This window comes from Littorina saxatilis, linkage group LG4, assembly GCF_037325665.1.
Source record: "Littorina saxatilis isolate snail1 linkage group LG4, US_GU_Lsax_2.0, whole genome shotgun sequence".
Classification (NCBI taxonomy): domain Eukaryota; kingdom Metazoa; phylum Mollusca; class Gastropoda; order Littorinimorpha; family Littorinidae; genus Littorina; species Littorina saxatilis.
Genome location: NC_090248.1, coordinates 28,785,888 through 28,797,576, shown reverse-complemented (window position 1 = coordinate 28,797,576; position 11,689 = coordinate 28,785,888). Strand labels below are relative to the sequence as shown.

At 41.0% G+C, this 11,689-nt stretch overlaps 1 protein-coding gene and 1 long non-coding RNA gene across 2 annotated transcripts; both read right to left on the bottom strand.

Annotated features, from left to right (window-relative positions):
• Positions 1-1,866: 1,866 nt before the first annotated feature.
• Positions 1,867-6,816, bottom strand: LOC138964419 (uncharacterized). Its single transcript, XR_011455097.1, has 3 exons — positions 5,381-6,816; positions 4,937-5,091; positions 1,867-3,652 (listed from the first exon to the last, which is right to left on the bottom strand). It is a non-coding gene; the product is annotated as an uncharacterized lncRNA (long non-coding RNA).
• A 47-nt stretch (positions 6,817-6,863) lies between these two features.
• On the bottom strand, positions 6,864-10,751 carry LOC138964417 (RNA-binding protein spenito-like). Its single transcript, XM_070336371.1, has one exon. It carries the CDS (start codon positions 10,671-10,673, stop codon positions 8,358-8,360), a length of 2,316 nt encoding a protein of 771 aa, XP_070192472.1. The 5' UTR covers positions 10,674-10,751; the 3' UTR covers positions 6,864-8,357.
• Between the last annotated feature and the right edge of the window lie 938 nt (positions 10,752-11,689).

Genomic DNA, 11,689 nt, shown 5'->3' with positions numbered 1-11,689 from the left:
GCAAATAGCTGATGAATTTACACATGTATGCATAAATCTGAAAATTCTGACAAATTATGTAATATCTGTAAAAATGTTATCTATATCTATTGAAAATGAGGAACACTGAAATTAACATTGAACTTTACTCTCAAAATTTGATTAAATGCCAACTTCAAAATAAATACAGCAGTGTGATTTTCTGAGAAGAGACGCCCTAATGTCTCCTGCAGTTGGAAGAATTTTCCATCTACTTCTTGCTAGGAAACTTCACTTGCAATAAAGTTAATAAAAGTCATACAAAACCAATAGTTATAATAAAAAAATAATTAAAAAAGATCTGTAGACTGATCTTCAAACAACAACAAAAAGTTGTCAAAATGCTGCCACTGAATTCACAATATCCTGCCACCAGAAGTCCAATGTGGCAATGTTGGTAAACACACGTTGACGCCTCAAACTTTCGTAGACATCACAGTTGGTCACAGCTGGTCAACGATTCTTAAATAATGCCATTTGATTTGATGTCACTTTTGAAAACTGTCAGTTGTTTCCAGATCGTAGCATCATCAATGATGCCCTAAACAAACTTTTGAAAGCAGATCACAAATAAGCTGTTGATAATAAATATATAGTTTATTGTAATAATGTGTTCAAGTACTTTGTTTCTTCAGCAGTAGCACATTTCCTCCATTTTGCAGGTTTTCTGAAGGTTTTTGGATGTATGTGTATACAGTCTTTATCATTCTAAAACTTGAATGTTCTCTTTCTGAATACAAACAGCAACACGAAGTTCATGTTGGTGTTATCACAATTTTGTGTGCCTATTTCGTCACTCACTTTTACAGTGTCAGGAAACACCTGCATTTGGTCAATCACATCTGTACTTTTGCTGATCCTTTCATTTATCAAATCATAAAGCTGCCTTGGACTTGAAATGAGCCGGTTTGTTTCAAAAATATTTTGGTCATAATGCACACGACTCTTCTTAATATCAGTTGGATTTACTGTTATTGTAATATCGGACATACATTTACTTTGTTGCGGCTACAGCAAGATTCATAGCTACCCATTCCAAGCAACCGATGACTATCATTCAGCAGAAATGACGGCACATCATGGGATTTTTATGCTTTGCTAAGCCGCACAAATTCACACACATTCAGGGATTCAGATTTTCTTTCAGTTTCAGCATCATCACCACTGAACATTCACTCTTCCATGCTTGCCTTTATACTTTCACTGTTAGAACAGAACTTTGTGAAATAGCCTCTTGTGTCATGATTTTAGATTGGAGAAAGACATCTGACATGCAGCTGAGAGTGAGATTGATGCTTCACAAACTTTGGCTTCAGAGACAGTAATGTTTTACTCTGAAAATATAAATTTGCTCACTCGGAATTCAGAGTACTGGACGGTTCGACACTTGCACTGAAATTACATTGACAAGAAGAGGAAGACTGACCGAACACAACGGGCTTGCTGCACTCTTGGAAGTTATTTGAAGCTTGAAGAAATCCCTCACTACTTTCTGTTTTTTGCTTTATGGAACAAATGCCATTTAAGCTGAGACATTGGTGCTGAAGGGACGACTGGAGGCAGACAAGATGATACAGAGATGAGTAACATTTGGATGCGATGTTATCTTCACAGTCTGAAGTTTGACAATGATATTCACACACTAGTCGGTGGGAAGCCATACACACTTGTCTGACATCATGAATCTTCGTGTTTAAGCATCCTGCACCGTCCTGGAAAGAAGATGACGCAGCGGCACTGGAAGTCAACACTTTCTGGCCAGTTGATGTGGGTTTCCCCCCCCACATTTCTTGAAGCTCACACCGATCACAAGCACACGTACGTCACACCGAGTCACTGACTCCCAACTTTTAAGCTTACACAGAGGTTTATTGGCTGCACTCTAAAATGAACAGAGAATACAGGAAGCTTTACACACACAAAACACAACACACCCACCAGCTACGCAGTGGGTAACAACAAAAAGGGCTGCTGATCCACAGAAGCAAATAATCATGGAAACTACACAACTGTGCTTTTCATTTGGAGTTTCACGGCTCGCTTTCACATTTTGTACACAAGGTCTACACACTTTTTTTTTGTTTCAGCCAACCACATGTTAAAATGAGCGAACAGGTAAAAAGCACAGAAGTTATAAACACACCGTAACCAACAAGTCTGGCCATGCATGACATGCTACTTGTCACAGGTTAAAAAAAGAGTTCTCTTGAGCTTATCCGTGATGAAACTGGAACCATGTATTTAGTTTTCCTAACAAATTTCCCTAAACCACAGTGAAGAAACCATGCATGAATGAATTCACATGTCGTAGTAGAAAATGAAAACAAATGAACCAATTTGCAGAAATAGCACAGAAGCACAAACCACACTGGTCATTATCACATGAAATAGACCACAGCACGGCTGGGAATTTCAGAACCACTTTTTCAACCTGCTTGTGTCACAAATCAAAGATTGCAAACACGGCACAATTTCAACATCAAAACCAATTCCATGAATACTGGGTCCACACACACACATTATTTGAAGTCACTTCGGAAAGTTCCACAGAATAAACATGAAAGCAGAGCATGTCAAGTAAAAGGAAAACCTCACTAGCAGCTACTAACACATGAAACAGTATAGCCAAGAAGAAGAAAAAATGCACAAACACAACAGCTTCATGTGATTATGTACAATTCACATTGCTCACATTGTGAAGAATGACTGCAGATTTTGAGTCTAAGCACTTTGAAGAAAGCTTCCCGCGCATTTCAGTGTCTCAGTTTTCTGCAAACACTCACACATTTGTTCAAAAGCACTGTTGAAATATTTTGCCTACCACTGTTGTTTTGTTTTAAACAACTATCTGCATTAAATATTCCCACAAAAAAACACCAGGAAAATGTTTCTCCCAAGTTTGTTGCTTTTCCTACCCTGGGATAAGGTTAATTTTTTTGTTAAAAACTTCAGACTCTAATCGTAATAGAGTTAAGTCTAAAACTACCAAAAGTTGCATGATCTTTGCAAGCAATATCTTTCATTTTTGTCTCATATGCTCTGGCCATTAAAATTGTTAACCCAGCAACCTTAAGAACCTCGTCTAAGCTAAACACATGCACTCTGCACAGAGAACTTTAATTTGAACATTCAGAAATTGCCAAAATGATCACTTTTTCAGAGACAATCTCAATTTTAATCTAGGTTTCAAATTTCGAATCGGCACACTGTCTCTGACTCACCGAGCTGAAACTGTCTATGCTATACTTCTTTTCTCTCCGTCTTCTTTTTCATTAACAATTACTCAATAAGCACACCGCACATCTTGACACACAGTCCCAATACCGGCACACATTTTGCCTCCAAGGAAGCCACTGTCTGAAACTGAAAGTGAAACAGTTCAACTGTTCACAGCTGACACATTCCGACTGAAGACACAAATGCACTCAACATGTGACTGCCTTTTTGAAGTGAAGAGCACAGTTCACACAGTCACTGATGACCACCACTGTGACGCCAACATTCTTGTGAGTGACGTCGACGTTCTTGTGAGGGGAGGCAAGCTCCGACGTTGCAATGGCGCCACCATTTGCTGCTCTTGTCGGGCGAGTCGTACTTTTCACAAAGTCTGCACCCACTCTTCAGTCCCAGAGCACTGCACACAAAAACACACGTTTAATTGTTTGCACTAACAACATTCATGGTGCTTGTACTACTACTACTGCAAGTGCAAGTCAATTGTGACCCACAACTCAAAAGACTAACCAGCAAATTTTTTTCTTCTGCAATCTGTGTATGCATGGGTTCTGTATGACAGTGCATAATCAACTGTATAGCATGACTTCCCTTCTTTCTCTCCATTATTCTATTGAGAAAATATCCAGCGATATTTCTCCGCAGGCCTCAAGTTCGGCCTTGACCTAGGCAAAATAACTTGCGCAGCCGCAGTGACAAGTAAATGGAAAACTCGAACGAAATTTACAGCTGCAGCACGTGGGTAGCACCCGCACAACGTTATCACTTAACGTTTATTTCGTGCGTAGTGTTCTTCTTCTTCAGCGTTCCAGCAGAGTGTTAAATTTGGGCCTTGCCAAGACTGACACAAAATATAGTTTTACAACTTCTCCTTACTTTGGTCATGCCATATATACGTTACAGCTCCGAATCATCCATGGTATCGCGTGGTATTTTGTCTCGACGGGGTGAATGAATATAATGAAGTCACCTCGGCAGAGCCTCGAGTGACGTCATCATATTCATTGACCCAGTCTCAACAAAATACCACGCGTTATCATGGATGGACGGAGCTGTAACTTATACGTGTGTGCTCAAACTGTACAGGTTTTTATAACAAGTATTTTTTTCAATAGCAAATTTGACGGCCATGACATTAATGATTAACCATGCCAACAAGACCTATTTTAATGACACACACTAATAATCACTATTCTTGAAACTTCACAAAATGAACCCAGAGATCGCAAGACCATCCGTGCAATACTCATGCCTTGCATGAATGGAAATCACAGGAACAATGTTATTGTTGAATTTTATTGGACCATTATATTTATAACAAAAAACCCGTAACGTTCACTGATCTTCGACCCAGCGGTCTTTCAAGTGGACACAGACAAACTTATTTGACTATTTGTCCAGAAGCTCGCTCGGAATAAACAGACGAGACAATCTGTATTTGCTGTTGAAAAAATACTTGATAAAAATGAGCCTGTGCTTGGAATTGCACGATTGTCCGGCCTGTGTCTTCCGAGCCTCTGGACAAATTGTCAAATAAGTTTATTTTCTGTATTTTTAAGTCAAACTGACCTATTGTCCTCTTAGTCTGGGAACAACACTGCAGGGATTTTGTTCTCCCTTCCACACACAGACGCACACATACACACATAGAGACACACACTGGAAAGCATTGTATATGACTCACAGATATACTTTCCGCCCTGACCAATGAAGCAGGAGACCAAATCAGGATCACACGCCAGACGATGTTGCTGTCTCACAAGGTGTTTTGGCCAGGTTCCTGATATTACTTGAAGGCTGGACTGAAGATGTGTACATCAACATAGACTGCAGACTGAACTGAAACACAGTATTCCATGATTTCTTAGATATTTGCACAGAGATTATAAGAGAGAGAGAGAGAGATTATAAGAGAGAGAGAGAGAGAGAGGGGGGGGGAACCAGACGACCAGAGATTGAAAGACAGAAAACAGACCTGCAGATTGTACCAGAAATTCACCAATTCAAAAGATGTTGATTGTTATGCAAAGTTATAACAAATCCAACAAAACCTATTATATCTTAAACCAGAGAGAGAGAGAGGGAGAGGGAGAGGCTACATACATTTGCAAAAATCTCTTTTCCTCACCTTTATAATAAGACTGCAGTGCAAGCCAGGGCTCTGTGGGTTGAGTGAGGCGAGATCTCCGGCGCAGAAACCTTCCTGGCTTCTCGTCAGCGGAAGAACGCAGTTAGACGACTCCGCACAGTGAAACAGCAGGGCCGAAGACATCCTGTGTTGCGCTGGGCTCAACACATTCTTGATTTCCTTTACTCTTCTTCTGAAGTGGTGATCGTTGCTTCACACAACTCACGAAGAGCCAGAAGTATTACACAAATATATACACTGGGTGCACAACGTTTCAAGGTTATATCTTCTACACACATGCTACACAAGGGAAAAAGAACACCCTTAGCTGAGAAGCACTGGACATGAACTTCATCACAAAACACTGAGCCAGTTGTTGTGAAGAAAACACACACTTATGCATAAATACACACCACATCATCGGCAATATGAATAGCGAAGCTCAGAAATTTCATTCACAAGTATCATATCATTGGCATCACCTCCAATTCCAAAACCAATGCAGAGAAAATCACAAGACTATAACACACAATGCAATTCACTGTGAGAGTGTGAATGCAGACACTGGCCTATCATGGAAGAACATAGGCTGACACTTTCTCTTCAAGTTCACTGAACAAAGGGTATACCATTACCAATGGTCACAGATCACTCAGTTCATAGCAGACATTTTGCTCACAGTGGTTAGTTTGCCTCCTGCACAAGAGGGCTTTGTAACACCACATTCTGAAACAATGCTGACACAGTGACAAAATGCGAGCACAACTAAAAATACTTCACAGTAGAAACTCTTCACAATAGAACACCACAATTTCAGGCCATTTTCTTGACGCACATTTACCAAGTCTAACACAATCAACTGTAGAAATAATTTCAAACTGCCCTGCGCATGTGTAAATCTACATGAAATCTAACATATGGGTATGTGTGTATACTATGCACTGTTTTATGCCCAGACCTCAAAGACACAGCTGTTTTTATAATGGTAAAGTGATCTTGATTACAGAACATCATCATTGTATACATGATAAATAATTACAGTGTACATTTCCTTTAGAAATAATTACAGGACAACAAAAACTAAAACTGATAGCTTGATGCTATTAAGTATTATGATTATAATTAAAACATGAAAAATAACTACGTTTTATGAACGTATAAAGGCAGAGCTTTCAGGTTTCATTCAAACAGAGTGGGGTTGAGCATAGCTCATAAAAAAGGAGTATGATTAAAAAATAGAGAAAAACAAAACCTGATAACAAAGGCAGACTAAAGGATTACAGTAGTAAGAACATTAAAAGACAAAGCCTCTTCATTAAACACAATGTATTCCATTTCACCATACTTTATATTTTTTTCAGGCAATAACTTTGTGACTTAAGCCATTGAGGGTGCTTTGAAATTGAATGTTTTCAAAAGTACATCTACAACCCCCCCCCCCAACAAAAAAAAGGCATCACTAACAACCCCCCCCCCCCCCAACAAAACAAAAAAAGAGAGAGAAAAAGAAGGATAAGGATAGCTTAACTTGAAGACATCAGTTGTGTCAAAATCAAATGCTGATGTGGACACAAGAGTGCCAACATCCCTGACAAACACATTGATTTTATTAATTGATTAAAAATATGCCACACACATAAAACAAACAAAGCACACGCTGCTTGCAGCAGCTGCACATTCTTCCCCAAAGCATTTTAAAACTTAAAAGGGGGGGGGGGGGGAAGGAGGAGGAGTGCAAACAACCTGCTTTTTTTTCCTCCATCAGTACTAAAAGCTATGCGCTCTTGACGTAGTTGGAAACCAAACCGTTCAACAACTCAAGCACTAAAGTATAACAAAATATGACATAACAGACCTTATAATAACCATATTCATTTGAGGTCGGTTAAACTAAGATGTTTAATTAAAGACAGCAATACAAACATTAAAACGACAGTGAAAAAGTTCTCCTTCCATACTTTTGCACTCTCACTTTTGCACTGACTTGGGAATAACAAAAAGAAAGAAAAACAAAACATGAACATAAAAAAAAAAAGAAAAAAAAGAAAAGACCAACACATTTAGGCAACGGAGTCAATCATTCAATGTCCTATCATTCATACTTAATTTCTTTTTTGCAAGTACCTGGGCCAAATACTACTACTGCAGAGTGTGACTTTAATTAACATAGTGAACAGGCACATCACATAGACTCTAGGCCTCATTAAAAGTACTAAGCAAAATAAATTGAAAAGTGTAGCATGTCTCACAAGAAATGAAATAATATCCACATAGTTAAAGGCTACCACTACCAGACCCCATGAACATCACAGAGAAGTCTTGCAGAAAAAAAACCAAGAAAGAAAAAAACAAAACCCACAGAAACACTGTTTAAACTTTAATGGTTCACAGTGATTAACATCAATGAACACTGATGCCTCATTATTTTCTGTTTTACTAAGTACTATCATGTAAAGAAACAATAATCCCACTCATAGCTTTTCACCTAAAAAAACACACACACACAAATTTAGCAATGTTAAATTACCAGCCCACTCCCACCCAAAGACAAACTATTGCTTACTACCACCTCTCAATAAAAAAATAAAACCCACTATCCTCTAAAAAAGTTATCTAAACCTATTGAACAACATCTCTCTAAAACCTTTGATGAACCACTAAAGTCCAAAAGTTTCACAGCATGATGCAAGGAATAAAACTTTTAAAAGAACTATCCATTCGGCACTGCAATTGTTAAAGATATTACTAAACGTTTACTAGTACTACTAGTCTTCTCTGAAAAATCTAGGCCGCACAGAACACAAATCACGTAGAATATTGGGAGACAAAAGTCAACAAAATACTGCTTTGAAAACGCACATGCATGAAATGACAAGTTTATTGGAGACTGAAGAACGAAACATGTCAGACATTCCTAGCCTTAATTACATGTCTAATACATCTTTAAGTTCTCATATCAGTTTCAGGTTAATTGAATTCAGTTGGCTCCAACAACGACAACCACCACCAAGTAATCGTCTTTCATGGCCGTGAACTCCGGTGGAAGTTTGGGCGAGCGCTGCACGAGGAAATTATAACCAAACTGACAAGGAGGAAACGCATGCAGCACACCGACGTTCTTGTCAGATGTAGGATTGGGAGGCAGCGATATGACACCCGCTGCATCTTTCTGCTTCAGGTAGGAAACGAGATTTTTCAGAGGGCGCTGCTGGGCTACGCCTGTTTCATCGTAATTGTACACAGTAGATGGCATGGCTAGTAAAATGCAGTGACCATGTTGGCCAGCGTTGGAGATACGACGTCCAACATCTTCTAGCTTGGGTTGGTCCAAACGCAGACGCTGCGTGATGCGCAAGACGGGTGGCTCTGTGGTGGTGGGGTCTCTCATGAGCGTGTCCACGATGGTCACATCCCCGCTCACGACATGCATTCGAGCAGCAAAAGCACTGTTCTTCAGGATTAGAGCTCCGTTCCAGGCTACCATCAGGTTCTTGGCAAGATCAGTCACACTGCGAATATGGTCAATGCTGTCAAGGTCACCAGGGTCGCTCCTGATCTTCTCGTCCCGCCTCCCTCCATCCCTCTCTCCCATATCCACACGACTGCTGGACCCTCGCATTCCATCATCCCTAACACCACGGTCATGTTGGTACTCCCTTCTGTCGGGTGTGCGACTGCCTCTGTGGAATGGCGGCGGTCCACCAAAGTCCCCTGGCGATCGAGGTCGACGTCTTCGATCCCCTTCATCTGGGAATTCGCCCCAGCCATCACGACTACGACGGCCCTCCATTTCTGGCATGTGATCCCCACCTCGTTGACTGTGGCGATAACCTGGCGGATCGTCTCCGAACCATTCCTCCTTGCGACCCCGCCCGCGCTCCATTTGTCCGTTTCCGCTAGGACTTCTCCAGGGGCCACCACCCCTGTCAAACTCCCGTTCAGGTGGGGGGTAGGTTCTTGGTGGTGGCCCAGCATTCATGACCGGGTTGTTGATGTGAGAAATGTCGGCAAAGTCAACGCGCAACCGGCGGTCAGGGCCACCTAATGGACAACCACGCATTTCCTGGCACGCAGCTTTGGCAGCGTCAATGCTGTCATACAACACATAAGCAAAAGCCTTCCCCGAAGGCCACTCAATCCTCTGGATTGCACCAAATCTATCAAACTCTTGCTCTAAGGTTTCCCTCGAAACCCAGGGTCCTATGCCACCAACCCAAATGCATGTCGTTGGAGTCACTTTGCCATAGCCAATCTTACACTGGAACTTCCCAACATACTTTCCTGACATTTCCACTTTTGCTCTATGCGCACAATCCAAATTAACAAACTTGATGAAAGCATAGGCATTGCCTTGTCCTTTCTGGGGTCTCTTAATATCAATATCTTCCAAATAACCATACTTGTCAAAAATATGCTTCAGGTCTATGTCAGTAGTATTCACATCTAGATTACCAACAAACAAGGTCCTTGTGGCCTTTTCATCAAACTCTGGGTCAATGTGGTCCAGATGGTATGGAAACTTATCATTTCTTCTTCCTTCGCTATCGTGCAAGGGGCCGCTGGGGGGAGGGCTGTTGAACATCATGGGACCATCACCACGGTCAGGAACAAAAGGAGGAGGACCCCTTCCCAGGCTGGGGGGGCCTTGTCTTCCCTCTGGTGGACCCCTTCCAATGTTAGGAGGTGGAGGGGGGTAGGGAGAGGGAGGTGGTGAGTTCCTACGGTTGTGAAAGGAAAAATGATCCCTGTTGCTAAAATCACCTGGACTACCACTTCGTCTTTTGTTGTACACAGGTTCAACGCGAAGAGGTCTGTCAAACATGTCAGCTCGCCCCTTTTGCTTTGCAGCTCTAGCATCTTCAGGGTATCTGAAGTTCAAGTATGCAACTCTCTGATCACCTGAAAACGTAACTTTCACATTCATTTCACCGAATTTCCAGAACTCATGAAGCATGGCATCTTTCAATGCTGCATCAGATACCTTGCTCGGAATGTTTGTAATGCACAAAGACCTGTAGTCATTTTCCCCTCCACCACCCCGCATCGGTGGCATGAAGCCTTGATCTTGCATTCTATCATCCCTAAAATTTTTGCGGGGAGGATGGTCCATATCATCATAGTCTCTAAAAGGCTTACCCTCCCTGGGCCCACCACCCATGAATTTGCGACCACCTCTACGATCAAAATCCGGGCTCATTCTGTCTCTCCCCATGTCATGATCAGGCGGGCCATATGATGATCTGGATCGTTTACTTCCCCGTGGGGAGCCCTCTCTGTCTTGTTGACGCTTCATTTTTCTCGATTTACCAAGCCTGCACAAAATATTACAATGCAAAACCGGTAACTTAGCCTGGCATGTCCGCCATCTTCTTTCTTGACAGGAAGCGGAGCAGATAATCAATGGCTACATATTTCCGCTTTCAAAAAGCATAGAATTACCTGCTTATGATTGAATAAAAGGTACTAATATAGTTTTACATAGTAAAAATAGTATGTAAGAAACGCCCCCCGGAGGATTGAGGAGAAGAGCCAGTGGTCTATATTTGTATGCGTAGGAATAACGGCCTAGGTGTATGAATACTTTATGCAAAGTAGGTCGCTGTTGTCAATCTGCGTTCTTGCTTCCCCGATGGCCTAGGGGTACCAACAGGGAAGACAAAATCGAGAGAATGCTCATTCACTTGTAAAACTTCGTGTCACTGATATTATTAGGCACACAGTGACACACTTGAAGTGTTGGGTGTAATGAAAGTGCCTTTTTACCTTGCATGAGTGTCTACAATCTGAGCTACCAAAATAATTTTTGTAATTCAAATTTAGGTAGGCTCCAATGGAAAAAAGCATGAACAAAATTTATGCTAATGATCCCCACCCGTTACACTAGCTTCTATCACTGTCACACTGAATCAACAGTTCAACTGAGTCTAGTCAATTCTTCCTTTTGCCGCGGCCGGGTGTGTGTGTGTAGAACAAGTTAAATTGGTTGAATGTGTCAAGGAAACATGGCAAACAAAATTAAGAAATTAATCAACGAAGATTTTAAGAATAAAACAAAAACATGGCACGTTTATTTAGGAAAAACGAAACATTCACAAATACTTCGATCGACCTAATATGGTGATTTGTGAAGGGCGGAAATAAAAATTATAATAATAAAATAAAATAAATGTATATAATCTTTCCACTACAATTAAAGACCATAAGGTCAGCGTACTTGTCACGTTTTTATCAAGTTTTTATTCTTGATTTCGGAACATTCGTGTATCAGGCTGTCGGTTTCAGATTTCAATGAAGAAATAAACATGAAAC

Coding starts and splice junctions, on each gene's coding strand:
- LOC138964417 (XM_070336371.1), bottom strand. CDS start 10,673: ATGAAGCGTCAACAAGACAGAGAGGGCTCCCCACGGGGAAGTAAACGA.